Source organism: Sus scrofa, chromosome X (assembly GCF_054392235.1).
Source record: "Sus scrofa isolate SSC_HxYL_T2T_F1_AM1 chromosome X, Sscrofa_HxYL_maternal_Yorkshire_Landrace_v2.0, whole genome shotgun sequence".
NCBI lineage: Eukaryota > Metazoa > Chordata > Mammalia > Artiodactyla > Suidae > Sus > Sus scrofa.
Genome location: NC_139401.1, coordinates 39,934,486 through 39,961,761, shown reverse-complemented (window position 1 = coordinate 39,961,761; position 27,276 = coordinate 39,934,486). Strand labels below are relative to the sequence as shown.

At 45.9% G+C, this 27,276-nt stretch overlaps 2 protein-coding genes across 4 annotated transcripts in view; both read left to right on the top strand.

Moving 5' to 3' along the window:
- The window catches only part of MED14 (mediator complex subunit 14), a 70,714-nt gene extending 67,695 nt beyond the window's left edge, over window positions 1-3,019 (top strand). Inside the window, exon 31 of the mRNA XM_003135025.6 lies at window positions 687-3,019. Coding sequence (XP_003135073.1) covers window positions 687-760 — 74 coding nt within the window. The 3' untranslated portion in view covers window positions 761-3,019. The remainder of the gene's footprint in view (window positions 1-686) is intronic.
- Window positions 3,020-5,248: 2,229 nt separating this feature from the next.
- Window positions 5,249-26,388, top strand: CXHXorf38 (chromosome X CXorf38 homolog). 3 transcript variants are annotated; one of them, XM_003135023.5, is made up of 7 exons: window positions 5,249-5,508; window positions 5,673-5,807; window positions 12,939-13,058; window positions 15,349-15,498; window positions 16,083-16,262; window positions 23,637-23,799; window positions 24,819-26,388. In XM_003135023.5, the coding sequence occupies exons 1-6, from the start codon at window positions 5,293-5,295 to the stop codon at window positions 23,796-23,798; spliced, it is 963 nt and encodes a 320-aa protein (XP_003135071.1). In that variant the 5' UTR covers window positions 5,249-5,292; the 3' UTR covers window position 23,799; window positions 24,819-26,388. The 3 variants fall into 3 exon arrangements, with proteins under 3 accessions (XP_003135071.1, XP_003135072.1, XP_084863964.1); XM_003135024.5 differs by lacking the exon at window positions 5,673-5,807; XM_085007838.1 differs by lacking the exons at window positions 12,939-13,058; window positions 15,349-15,498; window positions 16,083-16,262; window positions 23,637-23,799; window positions 24,819-26,388 and adding an exon at window positions 7,868-8,148.
- Window positions 26,389-27,276: the final 888 nt, after the last annotated feature.

Sequence of the window (27,276 nt, the reverse complement as noted above, 5' to 3'; positions counted from 1 at the left end):
TATTTTTGTATTAACTGATTTTATTGTTGAATTCCAGAGATTGAAATTTGGGGGAGACTCCAGTAGATGTCATAGACCTGCACTGTCCAGTATAACTGCCACTAGCCACATGTGGCTATTTAAAGTTAATTAAAATCCAACTGAAATTTAAAATCCAGTTCCTCAGTCACTCTGGCTGCGTTACCACAGCACACAGATAGGATATTTCTCTCATCACAGAAAGTTCTATTAGACAGTGCCTTCATAGACATTTTTATCTGGCTTTTAATGCAACATCAGAAGGCCACTATTGATGTTGTGACTAATGCATAAATATAAAACTAGATCCTTTCTTTAGATTCCGAAAAAAGGTCGTCGGTAGCCTTGAAGTCCAACTTCAAAGGCTTATTCAATGCTCCAGTGTTTCTAAAGAGAAACTCTAGGCGTATTGTCTTAAATTCAAACCTAACTGGGAGTTGCCCAAAATGTCTTCATGAGGAGAAAACAGAACCCAAAACAAGTATCATCTGATATACTTCACCAAAGCTCAATCCCCTGTAATCTGTGCAGTTAAAATTTAGTCTTTTATTTTGTTCTTTAAAGTTCTTGCTAATTTTGGATTTAATTACTACCCCTACCCCCACCGGTGTGTTAACATCATCTTTCCTGTATTGCGAATAGCTAATGACCATTTTTCTCTGTTGCAGGTGAATGCACAATATTTGCAGCTGTTCGTGATTTAATGGCTAATCTTACACTGCCCCCTGGTGGGCGTCCATAGACACTATTGTTTTTAAACCAGGAAGGCTGACAAAAGAGACAAAACAACAAAAAAAAAAATCTGAATTCAGCCTTCAGTTTAAAAAAGAAAAAGGACTTTTTTTGACTTTAAGAGCTAAATATCCTAAACTGGCAAAATTTTTCAGGGTGCACTTCTTTCATCAAAAAGACCATCAATCTTTTGTATAGTGAACTTGTATAGTGTGTTTAAATGGGACACATTTCAAACTAGGTAATACATCAGTGTCCGTTTGCCAGTAATAGATTTAATATTCTGTTTTATACTATAAAGTTATGGTGATGCCAAATTTGTTTATTTAATTGTTTTCTTATGTTTGAGGTGTAATAGTCCTTTTTTTGGTTTTTGTTTTATTTTTTTAAGGCAGGTCTGTCATTTTTGAATACTGTAAAACTGTGATAAACTTTATATTGAAGCTGTATTTTAATATGACCGCATTGAATCCTTACCTGGAAAATGTTCTGGGAGTTGTTATAAACACATCCCAAAGAAAGCAATATTTAATAAAACTAGGTTAAAAAAAAAAAAAAAAAAAGGTGACACTCACTTGTGTGTATATCAGCTCTGTAGACTTCTCAGGGCCTCCCTTCATCTTTAACCTGGTGGGGCCAGTAAATATTTTCTAATGATGTATGTCTGAAATTTGACCAAAACATCTGCTTCTTTGTTTCAATGTTAATTTATTTTCTTCAGACATTCCTAACTTGACTGGTGATTAACATTCAGCACCTTGGTTGTCTTTCATGGTCGAATTTGGGTAAAAAAGTAAAGAGCCCAGTCTTTGAGAAGAGACAGTGAGTGGTCCATATTGGTCAAGGATCCCAAGAACTGTGATCATTCTCTGTTGAGAATGATTTTCTTTTAGGCAAATTCACTTTACAGGATACTTCTGCATACAGCATTAATTAGGAAGCCAAGACCGTGAATGTTCTACCCTTGCATGAAATTTCTGTGTTGTTTCTTTATCTTGATTAACTTCTCCCTTTTGCCTTCCCCATCAAAATTGGGGTGTTTCTGAACAATCCCAATTTAATTCATTGTCAGCAAAATGATTAAAGGTTTTACTTGGAAGAAACCTGGTACAGTCCACTCACTTTGAAGAATCCAGGATCCAGGACCTGTCCAGGGTCAAATGGAGTTTCTGTTACTGACACATCTCAGCAGAGTTTCTTTTTTGGAGCCCCGTGCTGTCTCTCCCAGTCAGTCGGGAACTTTTTTAAGCTTCAAAGAACATGATCTGAAGCAAAGGTCTTCTGATGACTTGTTATTTGGGAAAGTTTTGTAAATGCTTTATACCATGCCGAGCTGTCTGATCACTGTAATGTTGGTTCTCCGTGAAATGTTAGATGCTTTGTCTAATTCTACTTTAAAATAATTAATTGAGCTTCTGTGACTACCAGCTACCAAATTCTAGTTTCAAGCATCTCATTTGCAGCTATATCATATCTGTTCTCAACTTTGCTTGATTCTCCATTCATTTCTGGTCCAAATGGAGGCCTTCTTTGCCTTTCTTCTCTGTCTTATTTCTGCCTTCATCTCCTGCTTCTCACCCAACTCTGCCACTGTTCAGAAGCAGGTGACTGAACTTTGATCCTTCCCTTAACTTTTATCCTTCTGTTTTCAGTTCTCCTTACAATGGTAATCACATCAGTTTGGCAGTCTGAGATGTCTTTATCAAGGGTCAGCCCTTTTCTATTTGGAGCTGAATCCTTTCTTTCATGTAGAAATCTACATGTATATATAAAAAATGTATTTTTATCTTCAGGATAATATTGTCTCAAATAATTTTATTAATCAAATTAGCTTTTCGGGTATTTTCTCTTTTAAGTGTGGTTTTGAAATGTTAATTGCATTTTAAACATGATGTATTCAGTAGCTGCTTTTTTCCTTATTATAACTCATCTCTGAATGCATTGTGCCAATCAAAAGTAAGATAGGATTCAGTGAACAGAATTTGCTTTTGATGCTTATTAAGGGTAAACCCATGAATTTGAATTTTGATATCACACTTGATACTTGGAATTGGTACATATTTTATTACCGCTTGAAAACATTTAGCATTTGAATCTTAAGTTTCATCACAAACTGTCTTTTGTCTCTTTTGTTAACAAAGTTCAATCAAAGGGACTGGATGCTCATAGGAATTTTTCCTAATAGGTGGTTTGGGTCTTAATGTTAGTGTGTTTCAATGTGATTTTAGTAATTTGAGTAATAAATAAAATTTATACAAGTTTCAGAGAACTACCAACTCTCTAATTAATTCTCATGAAGATGTTTTGGCTAGTAGTCTGGTTTAGTATTAACTTAACCTTGAAGAAATTGGTCCTGATTTGCCGCATTCTTTTCTCCATCTGCTGAAATGCCATGTATACTTTTAGAATGTATTAGAAGTATTTGCAGAATTAGAAAGGAAGAAAGTGAAAACTTTAACAGAACATATCCATATTAATCATAGGAGCTGAACCTTATGTTTGAAACTTAACTCTGAGCTAAGTGCGAGCATAAACTAAAATATACATGGTTTTGAATTTAAATACCACTAATTACTATGTTGCAGTGAACACAGTAACCTGTTCAGCCACAGGATACGAAATGGTTTGTCAGTCATTTTTTGGATCACGGTTAATTTGATAACGTCAAGAAATATAATTTTGCTGCTCTAAATTTGGATTCAGGAGTTCCCATTGTGACTCAGCGGTTAGCAAACCCAACCAGCATCCATGAGGACTCGGGTTCGATCTCTGACCTCTCTCAGTGGGTTAAGGATCCGGCGTTGCCCTGAGCTGTGATATAGGTCGCAGATGCGGCTCAGATCTGGTGTTGCTGTGGCTGTGGCGTAGGCCGGCGGCTACAGCTCTGATTGGACCCCTGGCCTGGGAACATCCATATGCCATGGATGTGGCCCTAAAAAGACAAAAAGACCAAAGATAAATAAATAACTGTGGGTCCAATTTCAGCATAAAAACTTGCTCCTTTCTCTCTCACGGTTTCTTCCTCAGAAGAAATACCTATTACATTTTACTTTAATCCAATTTACTCTCATCCAAGTGTTCTTGATATAAAATCAATACGCAGAAAATTATAAGGACTTATATTCAGGGACCTTAAAGGACAGAAAGGAAAAATGTTAATGTATATTTCATTCTTCCTTGTGGAGTTTCCTTTTTCATTTGGTTTAATGAGAATAGAGTGTCTAAGGGAGTGATTTGAAATTTACTTGGGATGGATTTAGTGTTGAGGTTTTTAAGGAAAAATTAGCAGAGGCCAGCTAGCATTGTGCTGCACATTTCCAGGTGGCCAGTGATTTGTTAAAATACCTTGCCCAGGAATATGACTGATGAAAGGGCACATTTAGGTCAATATAAAATAATAGCTAACATTTCCTGGGAACTTACTATTGCCAGGCACTGTTCTAAGTATTTCAGCGTGTACTGTCAAAAAAACCCGGTGGGGTGGGCTTCCTTTTACCAATGAATAAACTGAGGCCCAGAGAAATGAATTAATTTGCTGAGATCAGATTAAGACTGCTTAAGATCAAACAGCCAAGACAAGCAGCATTTTGAGGCCAGAGCTAGCACTCCTAAAAACTAACACTTCGCTGTGAAACACAAAGTCAGGGGAAGGCTTCAGTGCTTAGACTCTTCCCTCGGAGCCTTTTGACTACACACAATTTTAACATGTTTTCCAAGCTCAAGAAGCTCACTAAAAGCAACTAAAACTGAGGTGACCCCTTGTCATTTGGAGTTGACAAGCCATTGCCTTATGACCCTCCTGGCACTTATTTAAAATTTAACTCAGATTACCTTATGCAAGGAGCTCTATAATTATCCTACAACCAGGGGTACTAAATCATCACCACCTAAGCTCCATGCTTCAGGACCATAGTGGAAGAAGTCCTTGTCTCACTGGGGGCGATTGTGTCGTCCTGTTTGCCTCGGCTAGGTGGCCCAATGGCAGGTGTTTTTGAGCTTTGTGTCACCTTGGCACGGTGCAGGCGCGTAACAGGTGCGCGGCCCAGGCACCCAGCGGTCGAGTTTCGCTAATGTCCAGATAAGCAAGCTACAGCCAATCGGCGGGCTTAGGAACCTGTTAAGTAAACTCCCTAGAATTGTGTAAGGCGAGGAACATGTTTAATTCAAGGCCTGTGCCTTAAACACGGTCTACATTTCTACAATTAAAAAAAAAAAAAAAAAAAGGGACTTCGGGAGAGTCGAATCTGAGTCAGCTGGTGAGGACTCAGTTTGGGGGAACAGAGAAGGGCGGTAAGAGTTTCAGGTACAGCCTATCTGGGCAAGTAGATACAAGTCTGCTGATACCTAGGGCTGGGGCGGGGCCGATAAGCCCCGGAAACTAGAACGCCCCGCCTGGGGGGGCGGGGGCGGGGTTCCAGGCACTGCCGGCCTGGGCCACGCCCCACGACGGCGCCGTTGCCCCAGGCGCTCCCAGGCTTCTGCGCCTGCGCATGGCCGTGCGCCCCACCCCTTGCCCCGTGGCCCACGGGTCCCGATGCCGATATGGTGCTGTCCGAGCTGGCCGCGCGCCTGAACTGCACCGAGTACAAGAACTGGGTGAAGGCAGGCCACTGCCTGCTGCTGCTACGCGGCTGCCTGCAGGGCTTCGTCAGCCGCGAGGTGCACGCCTTCCACCGCGGCCTGCTCGCCGCCGCCCCCGGCCTGGGCCCCCACGCCACCTGCCGCAGCGTCTCGCGGTGCAGCCCGCGTGCCCGCCAGGTGAGCATCTGGTCCCGGGCCTTGACCACGGTCCCTCTTCCCGTTCCCTTCTCCGGGCGCAGTGTCCCTTGCCTTCCTCGGGGCGGGGCCGACCGCAGTGCATGAGGCTCAGATGCCCAGATGCCCCTCCCTCCCGGGTCCCTCCTCATCTCCGACCCCTATAGTTTCAGCCTCAGTGTCAGGTGTGCGCAGAGTGGAAACGGGAAATTTTGAAACATCACACCAACAGAAATGGAGATGTCCACTGGGGAAACTGCCGGCCGGGCCGCTGGCCGGTCGACGCCTGGGAGGTGGCCAAGGTAAGCTTCTGCGGTTGGGAGGGAAGGAGGAGTTGGCGCACCAGGTAGGGGTTACCTGGAGCCCAGGGCGTCTGTCGGGTCTATGTGGAAGCTGGGGTCCCATGTACAGATGCAGACACAGAGATTTGGGTTTTTGATCAAGGGTCTAGTGTCTGGGCGGTTCCGGGCTGTTATATTGGACCCAACGCATCTTAGTGAAAAATTTCAGCAAGAGACGCTGGGGCAAGATGTAGAGCGAGCATCGTGGGCACAGGCACAGAGGTAGAAGCAGGCAAGGCGTTTTTGAGGGTAACCTCCCTGAAGAGCTCATTTTGTCTGTAGGTTGCTGAGAGGATGGCAAAATGAGTCAGGGGAAGTTAAAGCTAAAATAGAAAGAACCTTAAGTGCCTAGCTAGCTAAGGAATAAAATCTGGGGGAGGCAGGGGTATGGTAGGCAGCCAGATGAAAAGGGGCTTTTGGGTCTGTTGTCAGATCTTGGTGAAATGACTTACTAGCCAGGCTGATGGAAGAATTTTTTTGACTCTTTGATAATTGCCAGAAGCCCAGTAGGGGGTGAGGAGGGGCAGTCAAAGTAGCCTCCTAACACAAATTTACTTTTGGAGTCAGTCTACTTGCTGGTTCCAGCAGGTGCAGGCTTGGTGCCTGGGAAGCAGGAATCAGAGTCCCCACTCATCTGCTATGGTGCAGCATTGGGCCATCCTCTGTTCCCAACTTTAAAAAAGAGGAAGTTACAGGGAGTTCCCGTCATGGCGCAGTGGTTAATGAACCCCACTAGGAACCATGAGGTTGCGGGTTCGATCCCTGGCCTTGCTCAGTGGGTTAAGGATCCAGTGTTGCCGTGAGCTGTGATGTAGATTGCAGACATGGCTAGGATCTGGCGTTGCTGTGGCTCTGGCGTAGGCCAGCAGCTACAGCTCCAATTTGACCCCTAGCTTGGGAACCTCCATATGCCTCAGGTGTGGCCCTAGAAATGGCAAAAAAAAAAAAAAATGGCTCTGTGGCACAATGGATAGCACATTGGACTTCTAGCGACAAAAAATGAGAACGTTACAATGGAACAGCCATAAAAAGAACAAACTAATGCCATTTGCAGCCACATGGATGCAACTAGAGATTCTCATACTAGGTGAAGTAAGTCAGAAAGAGAAAGACAATTACCATATGATACCAGCGATGTGTAGAATCTAAAATATGGCACAAAACAGAAGCAGACTCACAGATGTGGAGAACAAACCTGGGGTTGCCAAGGCGGGGGTTGGGGGGAGGGAGAGAGTGGGATGGACGGGGAGTTTGGGGTTGGTAGATGCAAACTCTTCCATTTAGGGTGGATGGGCAATGAGGTCCTACTGGACAGCACAGGGAACTATATCCAGTCTCTTGGGATAGAACATGATGGAAGGATAGTATGAGAGAAAGAATGTGTGTATACACACACACACACACACACATATACATGCAGGTATGACTGGGTCACTGCTGTGCAGCAGAAATTGATATAACACTGTACATCGGCTACACTCTAATAAAAATAAATTTTTTTAAAGATGCGGAAGCTGGGTTATAACAGTGACTCCCAGACTTTCGGCTGTCGTGGACCAGTAAACCCACCACACCTACAGCCCTCTTGACCATTTTTTTTTCCTTGCTGCATAGAATTGCCAACTTCTGCTTTTACCTAGAAAAGAAATGACTTAACCCTCTACCTTTATTGCAACCATCCCTCACTTGTTTGGTTGCTGTGGCTGCCTTCATACCCTCAGAATCCTCTTGGAGCCCATGCTCCCTGTTCACTGCCCTCTTTGTCCTCTTCATTGCTGTCCCCTGCAGACCCAGTCCAAGCGCATTGTCTCCGGTCCTGGGCTCTCAGCTCGAGCAGCCTCTAATCCTTCCCCATGTCAGCACAGGGAGCTACAGGGTCCAACACCCTGCTTGCCCTTGGCACACATATTCAAAGTCCCCCGCCCACCCCTCGCCCCTATACAACTTCCGCCTCTCTGAGGCTTCCTCTGCTTTGCCTGTTGCCAGCAGCCCTCCCCTCCCGGCTTCCCTTGTCTCCTCAGGCAGCCCAGAGTCCACAGCCCATCAGTCTTTTCAGTCCCTTGTGCTCCTCTCGGCCCTTGGCAGGCCCAGCTCCGTCTCTGATGACACCATCCTCTGCTTCTGCTCTGGGAAAGAATCTCACAAGGGAGCGGACAGGTTTCACTTTCAGTTCTTGATCACAAGCCTCAGCAGCCTGGCCACGTCCCTCCGGAGGCTCCTGTTCCTGGAGACCGCTGCCGCCGCCTGGCCCTCACCAAGCTCTCCCTGCTGGTCCCCCGCCCCATTCCAGCTGCAAGCCTTGCTCTGGCTTCCTGGAGTTGAGGGCTGCCCGCAGATACATGCTTCCTCAGCTCTTTACCAGACCCACCAGCCTACCTCCTTGCGCGGCATCTTCTTCCTTCTGCTGCAAAGGAGGAAGGGCGGCTCTCCTCTTAGCCACTCTGTCCCTCCACTTGAGCGTTGGCCTTATCCCCTCCCACCTGCCCAACAAGGGCTTTGAGCCTTCACTTATCCACTCTTCCGCCCTCCCAGCTTATTCCCATTAAATAGCTTTAGTATTGCCTAAAGTTTTGTTTGATATTTTTTAAAAGAGATTAAGACCGAAAGTTAGATATGACCTAGCAGCACCACTCCTAGGTACACATCCAATGAAGTGGAAACACCATTGGCGCAAAAACCTGTACATGAGGAGTTCCCATCGTGGCACAGTGGAAACGAATCTGACTAGTATCCATGAGGTTGCGGGTTCGATCCCTGGCCTCGCTCAGTGGGTTAAGGATCTGGTTTTGCTGTGAGCTGTGGTGCAGATCCCAGACGCAGCTTGGATCCCACGTTGCTGTGGCTGTGGTGTAACACAGCAACTGCAGCAGCACAAAAAAAAAAAAAAAAAAAAAAAAAAAAACTTGTACATGAACGTTCATAGCAGCACTAGTCCTAATAGCCAAAAGATGGAAACAGTATAAATGTCCATCCGCTGATGAACGGCTAAGCAGAATGAGGTCTAGCCACACGACGGAATTATTTAGCCATAAAAAAGAATAAAGCACTGATGATGCCCGTTACAACACTTGGATGAACCTTGAACACATTATGCCAAGTGAAAGAAGCTGGTCATATATTGCATGATTCCACATACAGGAAATGTCCAGAATAGACAAATCTCTGGAGGCAGGAAGTAGAGCAGCGGCTGCCAGGGCCTGGAGGAGAGAGGGGGCTGATTAGTAAGAGTAGAGGGTTTCTTTTGGGAATGATAAAAACATCCTAAAACGGACCATGATGATGGTTGCACAACTCTCTGAATATACTAAAAACCACTAAACTGTATGCTTAATTTTTTTTTTATTGAGGTGTAATTGACAACAACATGATACTAGTTTCAGGTGTGCAGCATAATGATTTGATATTTATACACACTGTGAAATGATCACAATAGTTAACATCTGTTACCATGTGTAGTTACAGCTGATTTTTCTTCTTTCTTTTTTGGTCTTTTTAGGGCCGCAGCTGGGGGCATATGGAGGTTCTCAGGCTAGGGGTCGAATTGGAGCTGTAGCCGCCAGCCTACACCACAGCCACAGCCACAGCAATGCAGGATCCGAGCCGCGTCTGCGACCTACACCACAGCTCATGGCCATGCCGGATCCTTAACCCACGGAGCGAGGCCAGGGATCGAACCTGCATCCTCATGGATACTAGTCAGATTTGTTTCCGCTGAGCCAAAATGGAAGTTCCTATTTTTTTCGTACAATGAGAACGTTCAAGATCTCCTCTCTGAGCCACTTTCAAGTACTGCAGTACAGTAGTGTTAACCATAGTCACCATGCTGTAACCTTACAGTCCTGGGACTTCTTTATTTGATAACTGGCAGTTTGCACCTTCTGACCCCCTTCACCCATTTCACCCACTCCGCCATCCACCGATCTGTTCTCTGCCTCTGTGAGCTCGGGTTCTTGTGTAAGATTCCACATATGAGATCATACGGTATTTGTCTTTCTCTGTCTGACTTCTTTCACTTAGCATAATGCCCTCAGGGTCCAGCCATGTCATCACAAAGAACTGTATGCTTTAAATGGGCGAATTATATGGTATGTGAATTATGTCTTTTTGTTTTGTTTTTGTTTTTGTTTTGCTTTTTAGGGCCGCACCGCAACACATGGAAGTTCCCAGGCTAGGGGTCGAATCAGAGCTGTAGCTGCTGACCTACGCCACAGCCACAGCCACGCGGGATCCGAGCTGTGTCTGTGACCTACACCACAGTTCATGGCAACTCAGGATCCTTAACCCACTGAGCGAGGCCAGGGATCGAACCTGCATCCTCACGGATGTTAGTCAGATTCGTTAACCACTGAGCCACGACAGGAACTCCCCTCCTGGGCACTTTTATCTTCGCATCTCACACCTGACTCTTCATCACTAACCCCCCAGCCTGCACCACCCCCCCCCGCCGCCACCACCAAGTACCTAGAGTCATTCCTGCTTCATTTCCTCCCACGACCCCCTGACCTTGTACCTGTGAATCGTTTGGGGCCTTCTCTTCTCCATGTCTGCCGGGGTCCAGCCCCAGCAGCCAGGAGACGACGAACAGGAGGAGGGGCTACAAACAGGCGCGGAAAGAATTGGAGCCAACTCCCTCAGCAAGTGCTGCAGAGGACCCGTTTATTGAAAGGAGAGCATCAGCTTTTATACATTTTACTCTTATGCATGATTATACAAACAACAATATATGTTAATTTATTATTCCAAACTATTCTTTTAGTTTTAGATTTTAAATGAAGATTACGTACAAACTGTACTTTTATTCTTAGAAAATAAGTAAATAGCAAGCAGAATAATAGGTATCTAATTTTTACTTTAACAATGATTTGGCATAAGGTGATAAATATTCTTGCCTAAGCTACCTATTGTGCTCCTCTAGCAGGCATAAATAGCCATTGATGGGGAGTGGGGTATTCACACGTGGCTTGCTTTCGAGGTCAAGCTGACCTCAAACCATAGCAGGTTGTGCGAACATAAACTGTCTTAAATAAACCTTATCTATTATAAAAATCTTTATTAATTATAAAATTTATATATTAAAAAAATCTTGCCAATTATAATAATAATTTCCACCTGCTGGATCCCAATAGGTAGTGTTTATTGTAGGAAAAAAAATATGTCTTGTCTTATAGTATCCACAATTGTTGGGCCATGGGCAACACCCAAACCACCCCCTAATCTGTCTCCATGGGGACGGACCAGAGTCCAACAAAGATCTCCAGGCCTACATGGCAGTTCTGCATAATATTTACTATTACTCCTCTGAAGGGAAACTTCCCATTCTTAGGAAAGTTCTTTATGCATGGTTCAATTATTTTCAACCTATTTAACAAGGGCTTAGGTTTATAAGTAAATAATGGCCCATACTTGGGTGGAAGCTCAGGAATTTGGGAAAGTTCCCAATATTATGAGCCAAGAATGACTCACAACACACATAAGCGTCAGACAGAAAAGAAGCGCAAGAATAGAAGAGGAAATCATATTTCAGAAATTTTTACTAAACAGGATCAGCTGGGGGATTCTTCAAAACTGCTTTGCAGCTTCAGTTTCTTCAGCCTCTGCTGTAGCTTTGCTTACAGTTAGGCCTCACATAGGATTATTCTTCTTAGCCACTTTGTGGCTCCCAGCACATGTCTACATCACAGCTCTCTCCCCTCTCCTGCCAGCCTCCCACCTGGCCGCCCCTGCTGCCTGGCTCAGCCCTGGTCCGTCCTCCGCAGGGCGGCGTGTGCGGTCCTCAGGCGGGAATCAGATGGCTGTCTTCCCTTGCCTGAAACCCTTGGGTGGCTTCGTGATGTCCTCAGAATAGACGCCAAAGTCCTTTTCCAAGCCAGCGAGGCCCAGCATGTCGTGGCCCCCCGATCATTTCTCCGACCTCCTGCTGTTTCTCCTCCTAGTCCGTGAAGAGACAGTAGGGCCCCGGGAGAGGCAGCGAGGTTGCCTCTCAGCCCATATGTGCCTGTGAACACGAGGAGCCCAGCGGGTGCGATACACTTGTAAGCAACAGCTTTCAGTGGCACAGAGGCAGCAAGGCCTCCTTGGCGACTTCTAGTTCTGAAGAAAGGAAGGAGGCACTAGAATCAAACCTTGACATAGTTATATTGGTGAGAAAAGGCCAGACTCGTGGGAAAGAAAAACTATGCTTGGTTTTGAGAAGGCCTCTCTCACTTTGAATGTTCCTCTCAGCCACATTTGCAGCAAGCAACATTTTGTTCCCCCCCCCTTTTTTTTTGTCTTTTTAGGGGCGCACCTGTACCCTATGGAGGTTCCCAGACTAGGGATCTAATCGGAGCTGTAGCCACCGGCCTACACCACAGATACAGCAATGCAGGATCCCAGCCGCGTGTGCGACCTACACCACAGCTCAGGGCAATGCCGGATCCTTAACCCACTGATCGAGGCCAGGGATCGAACCCGCAAACCTCATGGATACTAGTTGAATTCGTTACTGCTGAGCCATGATGGGAACTCCCATCTTTCTCTTTTTTTTTTTTTTTTAATCTTCCACTCCAGCAAATAAGTTTGTCTGCGATACATTCGTTAAGTTCTTTCTCAACATTTGCAGCCTCCCTTGTTGACTTCTGTCGGCAGGTTGGCACTTGAGTGTCAGTAAAGACAGAGGCAGCGTTGGTCCTGACTACTGTCCCTTTATTTAGAGTTCTTTTAGGGATTCGACTTGGCTGTGGTGTAGGCCAGAGGCTACAGCTCCCATTTGACCCCTAGCCTGGGAACCTCCATATGCCGTGAGTGTGGCCCCCCAAAATAAATAAATAATAAGATGCTTTCTACCCCTGCCTCCTGCTTCTTTGCCATTAAGAAAGGACAATTAGGTCCAGTGTTTAAGTATCTCTAGTAGCAGATGGGCAGATAGAGCAACTCTTGCATTATTGCCCCGGGCTGAGGCTTGGCAGCCACACTGTTTCCCAACTTGAAACCTCAGTGAGAGAGTTGCAGTCACCCTTTGGGGAACAGGCACATACCCTGTCCCACTAGATAGATACAGATCTCCTAGGGTCGGAGGAGACTCATGTGCCCCTTGTCCCTCCCCTGCTGCAGGCCTTCATGCCCCGAGGACTGGCAGACAAAACAGGACCCGAGGAATGTGACGCAGTTGCTCTTTTAAGCCTCATCAACTCCTGCGATCACTTTGTGGTTGATCGAAAGAAAGTCACAGAGGTAAGAGCTGTCTGACTGAACAGCAGACACTGAGAGACGGTCGGGTCCCTGCTGTGAGGAGCAGCCAAGAAACACACCCTGTGCTGCTAAATGCCCAAGCAGCCGGGCAGGCGGAGCTCCCGGGCTCTGCGCAGACAGAGTGGAGGAAGTGGTGTGCAAAGGCAGTTAGACTTTGGTCCACAGTTGGCATCGCTAAGCAGGCTAGCGGGGCCCCCATCCCATGCGCCTTCCGTGATGTCCAAGAACCGCTGTCCAGATGCAGTCGGGAGACGGACCCTTCCAGTCTCCCTGACTGAAGCTTCCTGACAACTCGCTGCTGCCCCCATTGGCTGCTAAAAAGATGACCCTCACATTTCTCTCCCTTGTTCTGCCATAAAAGGAAGCAAAATAATTTACCAGGAGTTCCCGTCGCGGCTCAGTGGTCATGAACCCAACTAGGATGCATGAGGATGCGGGTTCAATCTCTGGCCTCGCCCAGTGGGTTAAGGATCTGGCATTGCCGTGAGCTGTGGTGTAGGTCGCAGACGAGGCTCAGATCCCACATTGGTGTGGCTGTGGTGTAGGCCGGCAGCTGTAGCTCCGACTCAACCCGTAGCCTGGGAACCTCCATATGCCGCAGGTGCGGCCCTAAAAAGCAAAAAAAAAAAAAAAAAAAAAAAAAAAAGCCAAAAAAAATTCCATATTAAAAGAACAAATACTGACAGCTCCCTTGGGCTCATCAGGTTAAAGATCTGGTGTTGTCACTGCTGTAACTCTGGTTACTGCTGGGGCACAGGTTCGATCCCAGGCCTAAGAACTTCCACATGAGGTGGGTGCAGGAAAAAAAAAAAAAAGCAATTACAGAGCAATGCATCATTTGTTCTGTTTTGTTCTGTTGTATGCCATCATTTGAATCCTGCGCTTCTAAATCTCATTGGCTAAACACTTGCAAGCTCAAGTTAAATAGAACTGAAGAAAATCTAAAAACTAATGAATAAACAGTGTCAGAACAGATTGCTATGCCTGTCAGACTTCCTCTGGGAGATTCAGACTTCCTCCATTTCACCAGAGAACATCTCTGATAAATTTATTACTCTTGAGGATCATTGAAAACAGTTTATAGCATACCTGGGTTAATTATAATATGTAGAAAAAAATGCATGTATATTTTGCTAGCATGCCAGTAACTAAAAGGACTGAGAATCCTTTATCATTAGCAGGGACAAAAACTATCACAGTACAAAAACGACCTCTTCTGATAGCTTTTAACCAAGAATGTGGACGACTTGATGTGAATTATATTTTAATATTAAAAGATTTTCATGGGAGTTCCCATTATGGCTCAGTGGTAATGAACCAGAGTAATATCCATGAGGATGCAGGTTTGATCCCTGGCCTTGCTCAGTGGGTTAAGGATCTAGTGTTGCCGTGAGCTGTTATGTAGGTCGCAGACGTGGCTTGAATCTGGCATTGCTATGACTATGGCATAGGCTGGCAGCTGCAGGTCTGATTGGACCCCTAGCCTGGGAACCTCCATATGCCTCAGGTATGGCCCTAAAAAGCAAAAAAAAGGAAAATCTTTGAATTGTCTGCTTCAGCCTTTGGGTATTCCCAGAGCCAGTAGACAATAGTCTTGCTCTTTGGCAAAGTTGTTTTAAGCTACAGCATTTGGGGAATTGTGTAAGAGCTATCCAGCCAGGCTCAGGATTTCAAGGACTAAGGACAGTTGTAGGCTTGTCTGTATTTCTGTTAGTTCATTTTTTTTTTGGCCGCACCCATGGCTTGTGGAAGTTCCCAGGCCAGGGACTGAACCTGCACCATGGGAGTGACCCAAGCCACTGTAGTGACAACACTGGATCCTTAACTGGCTACACCACAAAAGAGCACCTGGCTTGTCTGTCTGTCTGTCTGTCTTTTTTTTTTTTAGGGCTGAACCCACAGCATATGGAGGCTCCCAGGCTAGGGGTCGAATCAGAGCTGCAGCTGCAGCCTACACCACAGCCACAGCAACGCCAGATCCTTAACCCACTGAGCAGGGCTAGGGATCGAACCCACATCCTCATGTTACTAGTCAGGTTCTTAACACCCTGAGCCACAATGGGAACTCCTGTTTGTGCTTCTTCCTCTGATTAATTCATTCTTCAAGTGGCGAGAGGGTGAACATGCCCCTCGAGCCTTGGTAGCACCGGCAGGCCACACACTTGTGGGTTTTAGAGCAAACAAGGCCTTTCTGCAGTTTCTCTCTGAGCTACAAAATCTCAGTTTACCCCACTGTTGGACTTGTGACGACTTTTCTCTTGTCTTTCTGTAGGTGATTAAGTGTCGTAATGAAATCATGCACTCTTCAGACATGAAAGTATCTTCTGTGTGGCTCCGGGACTTTCAGATGAAGATCCACAATTTTCTGAATGAATTCAAGAATATCCCAGAGATCATGGCGGTGTACTCTCGAATAGAGCAGGTGAAAAAAATCACGTTGAACAGTTCTGGCATAAAGAACAAAGCGGAGGTGGGAGGGAGGAAGGCAACCTCAATCACTGGTTCGCAACGCCAAGTTCCCTAGATTTAAATGAAATTGGAGAATGTAAGCAGGGGACCAATGTTGATATGAAATCAGAATTGCGATTGCGCTGAGCAGCTTTTCTGTGGCCACAGGCTGTTATTAGAATGGATCCAGTCAACGATGTTTAAATACACATTTTTTTTTGTCTTTTTGTCTTTTTGCCTTTTCTAGGGCCGCTCCTGCGGCATATGGAGGTTCCCAGGCTAGGGGTCTAATCGGAGCTGTAGCCGCCAGCCTACACCACAGCCACAGCAACGCGGGATCCGAGCCGCATCTGCGACCTACACCACAGCTCATGGCAACACCAGATCGTTAACCCACTGAGCAAGGGCAGGGATCGAACCCGCAACCTCATGGTTCCTAGTCGGATCCGTTAACCATTGCGCCACGACGGGAACTCCCTAATTACAAATTCTTCGAGTAACCCAATGGGGTATCTTTTCCATTCCGTCATGTCGTACATTTGTTTGGTCATCCAATAGCTGTTGACATCCGACTGGGCTGTTCACATCCCTGAGGAAGATCAGCGAGATGGGTGTGAAGATGAAACAAGAATTTACTTGACGGAGAGCCAAATCAATGAGATAGAAATGGAATTACTAAAGGAAAAACTTCAAGAGCTGTATCTTCAAGCAGAGGAACAAGAGGTGTTGCCTGAAGAGGTAAAAAAAGAAATAAAAGTATTATTATGTCCTCTGGGTGAGTAAACAAAACAAAGAAAGGCACAAAGGATGATGAATAGTTCCTTTTAACTTATCACCGGTTATGTTTCTGATGTAAAAGTCAAAGAATTGCCAGAAATGAATATTCTGTTGACACAAATTGCTGTTACCCTAGAACAAATACTTTCATTCATTCAGCAAACATCTGGGTGCCTAATATGCGCCAGAGTGGAACGCTGAAGTAAGGGCCACCACAGACCCCTGAGCTGAAGGCTCTGGGGAGCTCTGCAGGTCGGAGGGGTTTGCCCCCAAAAAAAGGCTTTGCTGAGAAGGCGCTGTTGAACTAGAACTAAGATTCAAATCAGGGAGTTCCCGTCATGGCACAGCGGAAACGAATCCAACTAGTGACCTTGAAGTTGCGGGTTCGATCCCTGGCCTCACTCAGTGGGTTGAAGATCCGGCATTGCCGTGAGCTGTGGTGAAGGTCACAGACGCAGCTTGGATCTGGCGTTGCTGTGGCTGTGGTGGAGGCTGGTGGCTACAGCTCCAGTTGGACCCCTAGCCTGGGAACCTCTGTATGCCATGGGTGCGGCCCTAAAAAGCAAAAATTATATATATATTCAAACCAGAGTCTAGCAAATTGGCAGGAGCGGAAGGACATTCTTGGCAGAAGGAGCAGCGCTTGCCAAGGCATGAAAGACTCACTTGGGCGGGACAGTGATGAGGCGGGCACAGGAGGTGCGGTCAGATGTGAGGGCAGTCAGGTAGGTCAAAGCCATATTTTGAAAGGTTTTCTCTGCCGCTCTAAGGGGTTTGCACCTTCTTCCCAAAAGGCAGTTGGGAGCCACCAGAGGTTTTTAAGGAAGAAAGAGTAAATGAGATGGATCAGATATGGTTTTAGAAAGTGAAGTCTGCCGGCAGCTGGAGGTCAGAGATGAGCCAGGAGGTTCCCGCGGTGCCCGAGGGTGAGAGAAAGGGGCCAGAAGCTGGGCTGTGGATGAGGAGCCGGGTTCTGGAGGCTCTGCTGGGGCAGAGCCGGCGTGGCATGGGGCTGGCAGGAGGTGGTGAGGGCAAGGTCTTAAAGGATCAGTAAGGCTTCTAGCTCAGGACACTGCAGGCTAACCATGGCCTCAAGGGCAGGACATGTGAATCCTCATTGTTATGTGCAAGGTATTAAAAAAAACTTCCAGTAGTAGAATTATATTTTTGTAAGGTTCAAAAATATCCCAGCACTTACTGGATTAGAATACCAGATCCAGGAGTTCCCATCGTGGCTCAGTGGTAACGAACCCGACTAGTATCCATGAAGATGCGGGTTTGATCCCTGGCCTCGCTCAGTGGGTCAAGGATCTGGCATTGCCAGGAGCTGTGGTGTAGGTCGCAGACACGGCTCGGATCCCATGTTGCTATGGCTCTGGCGTAGGCCGGTGGCTACAGCTCTGATTAGACCCCTAGCCTGGGAACCTCCATATGCCGCGGGAGCGGCCCTAGAAAAGGCAAAAAAAAATAAAATAAAATAAAATAAAATCCTCCTCTCTTCTTTCTTGAGGGAGCTGCAGTTCTTTTCCTGTTTATGTAACAAAGTACAAAATGCATCAGAAGCAACACACTGATGCCAGGAATCTCTGCGAGTTGGGAGCTGGATGGGAACCTGGCAGTCCCCTGCTTTACGGCAACCCTAAGGAGCAGGTGCTAATGGGCCAGAGGTCACCCAGCGGGGGCATGAGGGCTGGCCCGGGGGTCTCCCTGCTCTGTCCCTGTGCCTACCTTCCCATGGGCTGCATAGCAGATCTTGGATCACTGAGGAATGAGCAACTGTAAATTTCAACCCCTCATTACTTCTGTTCTACAGAGAGGAAATTGGGGTTAATTGGCTTGTCCTGTGGGTCCCAAAGTCTGTAGATAGAGGTGATAAATTCTCATTTTTCATGCTTTCTGTTCAGCAGCCCATGACATTTATCTTGATATTTCAATGGATCAAAATGTAAGTCCGGATTGATTGGCATGTTATCTCTGAGATGCTGAAGGTTAGCTTTCCACGATGTGTGGCACCGACCTCTGTTGAACGTTCAGCACCATGTATGGTTATTCATGTTCTTCGGGGTTAGTCTCCAAAGTCAGAGAATTTCAGTGAATCTAAAACACTATCAATCACATGACACACCATTAATTCAGTTACTCCTAAGGAAAAAAAAAAAAAAAAGCTGCCGATTTATTGTAAGACACTGTCAGTGGCAAAGTGCATTCTCATTTGAGGTGTTAAAATATGAAAAAAAAATGTACAATTAGGCATCAGAAATTGCAATAATTACATTATGTCCACAGGACTTTTCCTGTGAATGTTTATCAAGACCTGTTTCTGGTGTTCATTAAAACAGTAGGGCTTGGAGTTCCCGTCGTGGCTCAGCAGTTAACGAACCTGACTAGTATCCATGAGGACAAGGGTTCGATCCCTGGCTTCGCTCAGTGGGTTAAAGGATCTGGCGTTGCTGTGAGCCGTGGTGTAGGTGACAGATGTGGTTCCGATACCGTGTTGCTGTGGCTGTGGCGTAGGCCAGCAGCTACAGCTCTAATTGGACCCCTAGCCTCGGAACTTCCATTTGCTCCAGGGGAGGCCCTAAAAAGACAAAAATTTTTTTATTTAAAAATAAAAAATAAACCCACAAAAAACAGTGGGGCTAGGGCAGCTACTGCGTAGGTCATAGGTCACAGTTGCAGCTTGAATTCAATCCCTGGCCCAGGGACTTCTAGGGTTGGAAAACCAGGTTGAGAAAAAATGGTTAATGGTGATTTAGTGTGACGTTGCCACAGAGGCATCAAGGAGCACGGGAGAGTGCTGGCCGGCAAGCAGCAGAGAGCTCATCATCTCCATTCCTTTCTGTCCAGTTGACGAGGCTTAATGATATAGAACATAATAAAAGGGGGCTCCCATTAAAATACACTGTGCGTGCGTAGGTGTGGTTGTCAAATGCAGTCCACCTCAGAGCCAGACAGGAGCAGCGGCTGCTCAGACCAGTCTAGACGGGAGTAGAGCGTGTCCACCGTGGGCCAGTCTACAGCATCAGCTGCCACCCTAGAGCCCCTCACGTACCGGCTCTGCCCTCGATGATCTGTTAGGATGGGGGATGGGGTCTCAAAATTCAGCGCAAGAACACTGAGCACAGCACATGGCTACAAAACATGTAAAGAACTTGTGCTTTCTTTAGAATCAGTACTGATTTCTTAAACCCTGGTGGGGGAGCCACTGTCACAGAGATCCAGGGGAAAGCTCGCAGACAAGGGGCAGCGACAGAATGTAGTCGAGACAGGCGGGGAGTGGATGGAGGTGACATCCTATTTGTTATATTCCACAAATATTTAAATGAGTGCCGGGCACAGTTCTAGAAGCTTGGCGTCCCTGTCGGGGGGAGGCAGACGGTCAATAGTCAATATAATAAGTAATGATGGGGCACGTTAGAAGGAAGAGAAGTGCTGTGTGGGACGGAGTGTGGGGATCAGCAGTGGCCAAGAGGGGACGGGTGTCGTGTTGCAACCGGGTGGCCTGGGAAGCCCCACTGGGGAGGTGAGACAGCGATTCCTTGGAGGCGGCGCAGACACCGTGTGTGTGCGCGCATGCGCGGGGGGAGCATTGCGGCGGCGCGAAGGGCAAGCTGAACGAGGTGGCTGGCGTGGGGTGAGGAGCTGAGAGGAGCGAAGCCTTGTGCGTCCAGACCTAGGCTCTTCCACCCAAGGCGGCAGCCGGGGCCGAGTTGTGAGCAACAGAGCCGTGGAAGGAGCACGCTGGCTGCCCTGTGGAGGGGACGGAGGCGGAGGCAGGGGGACATTAGGAGGCTGCCGCAGCTACCAGGTGAGGGAGGCGGTGGCTGGCACCAGGGTGAAGGGTCGAGGTGGTGAGAGACGGGAAGGCATCGAAGACGGGTCCCAGAGTTTTGGCTTAAGTGCCTGGAAGAATGGAGGCGCTAGGCAGCTTTTGCATAGAACAGCGCCTGCCTGGCACATGGTAGAATCAAAAAACCTTTGTGGAATGAATGTCAGAAGGAAGAAAGGAAGGTACTAGACACAGTGCCAGGTGCTGTTAGTAGATTATTTCTCATCCTCACAAGAATCCCAGGCGGCCTTGGTATCATCATCCTATATTCGCATACATGGAAGTGAGCTCAGAGAGGTTGTGTCTTGCCCAAAGTCACACAGCTGGTTAAGTGGCAAAGCCACAGCATCCAAGTCTGACTACATTCCATGACTTTTCTAGTGCTCCATTTTCCCATCTTTACTTCCGCTTTCCTTTTAACATATAAACATGCACGAGCCTTCCCCATTTTTTTTTTTTTTGTCTTTTTGTCTTTTTAGGGCCACCTGTGGGATATGGAGGTGCCCAGGCTAGAGGTCCAATCGGAGCTGTAGCCATCGGCCTACACCACAGCCACAGCAACGAGGGATCCGAACCACGTCTGTGACCTACACCACAGCTCACGGCAACACCAGGTCCTCAACCCACTGAGCAAGGCCAGGGATTGAACCCTCAACTTCATGGTTCCTGGTCGGATTCGTTTCCTCTGCACCACGATGGGAACTCCTCCCCATTCTTAATTTAAAAAAAACAAAAACAAAAAAAAACTCCTCCCCATGCGCTAAAATAATCACCCTTCTTCAGCACATTTCAAGAGCAGAGTGGGTCAGGAGGTGACAGCACAAAGCGTCATCACTCCCAAGTCATCGAATGAGGGTCCCTCTCCAGGAGGAGGAGCGTGCGTGAGGCGCACAGACCCAGCCAGCAAGGTCACAGGCATCTGATGGCAACCGAGGGATGGGAAGGACCCTAGGGTGCATCTTAGAGCACCCAGCACAGGCAGGAAGTTCTAAGTTCTTGTGTCTATTCCAGAGATAGTCTGTGCATTTACCTGTGAGCACATGTGCAAATATATACACATATTTAAAAATTTTTCACCTTTACTGAGATATAATTGGCACATACACATTTTTAAAAACACAAATGGCAGCATAATAGACATTGTCCTTCAACTGATTTTTTTCTATATCAGATCACAAAGCATGGCCTCATTATTGTTTTTTAATGGCCGAATAGTTTTTCAGTTATGGATGGTTCATATTTTAATATATTATTTCAAACCTTCTGCTAAGAGAAATATTGCTGCATTAACTAACCTGGTACACGTGTCATTTTGTGCCAAGTGACAGGCTATTTGGAGGATCTGTTTTTAGAAATGGAGTGTGGTTTTAATTGATAGCATTTTCTGTTTTAACATTCATAGATTTTGCCAAAACTGTCATCTGTGGAGGTTATACCAATTTAAACTCCCACCGGTAACATATCATGACATTTACACTAATAAAAGTACCCGCCCTCTCAGAATAGTATCACATCGGAGTTCCCGTCGTGGCGCGGTGGTTAGTGAATCCAACTATGAACCGTGAGATTGTGCGTTTGATCCCTGGCCTCACTCAGTGAGTTAAGGATCCGGCGTTGCCGTGAGCTGTGGTGTAGGTCGCAGACATGGCTGGGATCCTGTGTTGCTGTGGCTGTGGCGTAGGCCGGTGCCTACAGCTCCGATTCAACCCCTAGCCTGGGAACCTCCATATGCCACAAGTGCAGCCCTAAAAAGACAAAAGACAAACAAAAGCAAAAACAAAACATATATATATGCATATATGCATATGTGTATATATATATTAATCATAATAAATATAGGTACAAAATTCAAAATGAAAGGGCTTCATTTTATTTTATACACACATATATATGTGTTTGCATATATGTATGTGCATATATATGTGTATACATACACACACATAAATATGTAGGTATAGATATAGAGCCGTTTCATACAAATGCAGGAAATTTTACAGCAAAAAATTTTTAAAAATTGAAATATAATTGATATGCAACACTGTATTAGTTTAAGGTATACAGCATATTAGTTTGACTTATTATGTCATGGAATGATTAGCACAATAAGTTTAGTTAACACCTATCATCTCCTATAGATACCAAAAAAAAAAAAGGGGAAAAAACATTTTTTGCCTTGTGATGAGAGCACTTAAGATTTACTCACAGAACAGCTTTCAGATCTGCCCCACTGCAGCGTTAACCATTGTCATAACTATTGTCAGTGTTATATATTCCAGCCCTAGTACTCATTTATCTTGTAACTGGACGTTTGTACCTTTTGTCTGCCTTCATCCTGTTCCCTGACTCCCACCTCTGGTAGCTGAAAATCAGCAATCTTTTTCAATGAGTTTCCTTTTTTGTTTTCGTTTTAGAGTCCACCCATAAGTGAGATGGTACAGTATTTGTCTCTCTCGGTCTGACTTATTGAGCTTAGCATAATGCTCTCTAGGTCCATCCATGGTGTCTGGAATGGTGGGATTTCCGTGGTTTTATGGCCGAGTAATATTCCATTGTATATGTGTACCACCCACACCACAGCAGCGATCGAAGCCGCTGCCGTGCCAGTGCCGGATCCTTAACCCAGCGCACCGCCAGAGAACTCCTGAACCTCACCTTCTTTATCCACTCACCTGTCTGTGGACACTTAGGGTGTTTCCTCCTCTTAGCTTAGTGAATAATGATGCTATTAACATCCCTTCAGCGTGGTGTGTTTGTTTCCTTCAGATATATTCTCAGGCTTCCTAGTTCCTTTTTTGATTTTTTGGTGGATCTCCCATATTATTTTCCACAGTGGCTGCTGCGCCCGTTTACATTCCCGCCAACACTGCACACGCTTCTCTTTTCTCCACACCCTCCCCAGCATTTCTTACCTCTTTCTGATGATGACTATTCTAACAGGTGTGAGGTGATGTCTCATTGTGGGGTTTTTTTTTAAAATAATTTTTATTTTTTCCGTTATAGCTGGTTTACAGTGTTCTGTCCATTTTCTACCGTACAGCAAAGTGACCCAGTCACACATACATGTATACAGTCTTTTTCTCACCTTATCCTCCATCAGGCTCCATCACAAGTGACTAGATAGAGGTCCCAGTGCTTGACAGCAGGCTCCCATTGCTCACTGTGCCTTCCCCTGATGATTAATGATGCTGAGCATCTTTTCATGTGCCTGTTGGCCATCCATTTGTCTTCTTTAGGAAAATGTCCATTCAGGTCCTCTGGTCATTTTTTCATTGAGTCTTTTGGTTCTTGTTTTTGTTTTTTTGTACAAGTTCCTTATATATTTTGGATATTGACCCCTAAAAGCAAAACATTTGAGTCAAGCAAACACTCCCTTGTGTGACCCCAGAAGCAGCTATTGGTGGTCGCCTGAGCAGGAGCCAGGCTTGGAGCGAGTACATTTTTTCGTCTGAATTAAAAGTCTGCTATATGAGTCTCTAAACTGGACATTGAATGGTTTCCTCTTGCAGATCTTAAATCAACTGGAAGTGGTGAAAGAATTTCTGAGAAACAACAAGGATCTTAGAAATGGCCTCGCAGAAGATATGTACAAGCTGGACAGCCTGCATCAGCAGCATGAAAAACTGGATTCGAAGGAACCTGGGGCACAGACACCCGAGGGGAAGACCTGAGGTGAGTTTGAGCACAGGATGTTGAATAAGGGCAGACCGGCCTCCTGTCTTTGATGTCCGCTGGCTTATGTAAGGCCATAGTGAACACACAGCTTAGTGTCACCTGAAGTTCCCCTGTGTCCTGTTTAATTGATAGAAAGGACACGAAGCTTTGTGCTCTTTCTAATGGATGGTTCTCACATCTGTGAACTAATTCAAAATAAACTCCCTGTCAGCTCCATTTAGTCACGTATCCCTGAAGTCATTGGTCTAGTCTTAAATAAACCAACTTTATGACATAATCAGAAAGTGTTTCGGCCCAAAGTGATGCCACTGAGCCTCGCTCTTAGCCGTGGCATTAATAACAGCAGCTTGGGAGTTCCCGTCGTGGCGCAGTGGTTAACGAATCCGACTAGGAACCATGAGGTTGCGGGTTCGGTCCCTGCCCTTGCTCAGTGGGTTAACGATCCGGCGTGGCCGTGAGCTGTGGTGTAGGTTGCAGACATGGCTCGGATCCCGCGTTGCTGTGGCTCTGGCGTAGACCGGTGGCTACAGCTCCGATTCGACCCCTAGCCTGGGAACCTCCATATGCCGAGGGAGCGGCCCAAGAAATAGCAACAACAACAAAAAAAAAAAGACAAAAAAAAAAAATAACAGCAGCTTGTTAATTTCCTTAGGAAAAACTTGTTAAAATAGATAGCTGTCAGAGTGCCTGTCGTGGCTCAGCTTTTAGCAAACCCAACTAGCATCCATGAGGATGCAGGTTCGATCCCTGGCAATGGGTTAAGGATCCGGCATTGCCGTGAGCTGTGGTGTAGGTCGCAGATGCGGCTCGGATCCTGCATTGCTGTGGCTGTGGTGTAGGCCGGCGGCTATAGCTCCGAATGGACCCCTAGCCTGGGCACCTCCGTATGCCGAGAGTGCGGCCCTAAAAAGACAAAAAATAAATAAATAAATAAAAAAAGAAATAGCTGTCTTAAGTATTTTACTTTCTCTCCCACCAATAAAGGAAATTAACAATGTTTTTTTTTTTAATTTTAGGTTGACTGTTAACACAAATCAGACATGTTCTGCGAAAGTCAGCCCAGCTTCCACCTCAGCCACCTTTTCCATGGAAGAGGAAAAACGCACCAGAGTATGCCACCCAAAGAGGACTTTTTTCTGGACTTTCTTTCCTTTGATTCTTTGAGACGGTTTTTAAAATATGCATAAGCTTGGTGTTACGTGATCTGGACCGACCAAAAGATATTAGCTACTCTTATGCCAAACTTGCTCTCATTCAGGGGTTTTTGTTGTTTGGTTGGGGGAGGGGGTTGTTTTGCTTTGCTATTTAAAAGGCGAGTTTCTTTTCTGATCCCCAGACTCACTGCGTAAACAGCAAAGGCCGTGTTCAGCTGGCCTGTGTGAAGGGTCACACAGAGTTCTCTGCTCACTGGCTTGCAAGTCCTGTCCCCATACCCCTGCCTGGAAGTCTCACTCATGAGGATGCCCAAGGCGCTGCTGTGATGTCAACGTTGCGATAGAAGTCCTTCCCTTTTTTTTTTTTTGCCGGAAGGCAAGGAAAGAATTGGCCTGAAAGTCCATTTTCTAGCCATTTCCAATTACTACCGAACTTTTACTACCTATTTCTGGTAGCCTGAGGCAGTAGGACAAGGAGCAGGACACAGGCCACCATCACAGGGATGTTCTAGAAAGTTCCACAGTTGCAGGCTTCTTTATGTACCCTTAGGAAAAGTCAACTCCTATGGCAATCAGTTGTTTCTGTCCTGTTGTGTCCTGAGCGCAGAGGCCAAGGCCCTCAAGTGCTCAATGAATATTTGTTGACTGAAGAGTCAGTTGATCGCTTAGAGGTATAACTGTTAGTTACACTGTTAACTAAACCTGGTCCTTTGTTATGAGATGGAAGAATGACATTTTAACATTTTTAAGGAAGTTCAAAGACATCATTTTCTTTCAAAAAACTTACAAATTCAGGAGTTCCTGTCGTGGCTCAGTATTAACAGATCCGACTAGGAACCATGAGGTTGCACATTCGATCCCCGGCCTCGCTCAGTGAGTTAAGGATCCTGCGTTGTCCTGAGCTCTGGTGTAGATCGCAGACTCAGCTTGTATCTGGCGTGGCTGTGGTGTAGGCCAGCTCTGATTAGACCCCTAGCCTGGGAACCTCCATATGCCGCAGGTGCAGCCCTAGAAAAGGCAAAAAGACAAAAAAAAAAAAAAATTTACAAATTCATTCATACTTCCTCCTACCCAAAAAGTCATCCACTTTTGATTTTGTTCTGCTTGTTTCCTGAACGGGAACCCCCCTGTCCCATTGTTTGAAGTGGTCTGTGGGATCACGTTTAAGCTCGCCTTCCCCTATGTCTGCTCATTTCCAAAGCCAGCGGTCCTGAACTAGGCCATGTCACTCCTGGACCCTCAGGGACGGAATCGTCACATTCACCACTGCCTGGAGAAGACGCTTTGGATCCGAGCCCAAGTAAAGCCATGCTGCTTTGCTTACGCCCCTGCCCATCAAGGATGTGATCTGTGATCTGTAGAGAATGGGCAGGTGGAGGGGGGCCATATATTTGGTATGTTTTTACATTAAAACTTACTTGATGTAAATCTATAACACCTAGATGAATGCAAATGGCCTGTAACTTCCTCCTTTCATCTTTCCCACACTCTTTGGTCTTTAATCTTACATTTTCTTTCTCCTTTCATTTCATGGAGTTCCGTTAGAAGATTTCAGCAGTAGAGTACCAATTTTCTTTCATTTTGCTCCCCCCAAACTAAGAATCCTCACGAACTATTTCCTAGCTTCTAGATAGAAGATAACAAAACTTGGGATCAAATTAAATCTTGGTTTAAGATCTGATTTCTCACCTTAGGAACTTTGGGTTTGGAACACTTTCCTTTCATACCTCTTGTATATAGTTAGCTTTTCCTTATCTACCCCCCAAACATTTATCAAGCGTCAACCACGTGCCAGGTACCTAAGGAGATGCAAATGTGAGGATTTGTAAGGTATGGATGGTGGTGTATGAGCTGTCATCTTACTGGATTGATGGTCTGCTCCGATGAATCAGAGATACTATGCAGAAAACATTCTCCTGGCAACATTTAATTACATTGAAATTGAAACAAAGAAAAGAAGACAGGCCCAGAGAGGGCTTTAAGCAAACAGAGAGTCCAGGGACATCAACCTGTGGGCCTCTCTTCTGCAGGTCTGTGCACATGAGCACAGGGCATGCGCAAAAGGGTGGTCACGGCAGCATTGGCAGGTAGCTGTCAAGAGAGAACTGGTTCAATGATCCCAGCACATCCATGCTACTGAGTATTATGCAACTGTGCAAAAGGAGGGGATGCCGCGATGCTGTAATAGGGAGTTAGGTCTAAGACACAGTACTTAGAAAAGCAGAAGGTGTAACAATGCATAGCATAACAACTCACTGGTTTTTTTCAAACAACAGAGGTCTGGAAATGTGTGCTTTCCCCAAGCTTTTTTGCCATGTTA

Bases quoted from the DNA above. Each gene is read 5' to 3' on its own strand.
- CXHXorf38 (XM_003135023.5), top strand. From the start codon at position 5,293: ATGGTGCTGTCCGAGCTGGCCGCGCGCCTGAACTGCACCGAGTACAAG. The intron at 5,509-5,672 runs GTGAGCATCTGG...CGACCCCTATAG, and splicing joins GCAGCCCGCGTGCCCGCCAG to TTTCAGCCTCAGTGTCAGGT. The intron at 5,808-12,938 runs GTAAGCTTCTGC...CCCCTGCTGCAG, and splicing joins ACGCCTGGGAGGTGGCCAAG to GCCTTCATGCCCCGAGGACT.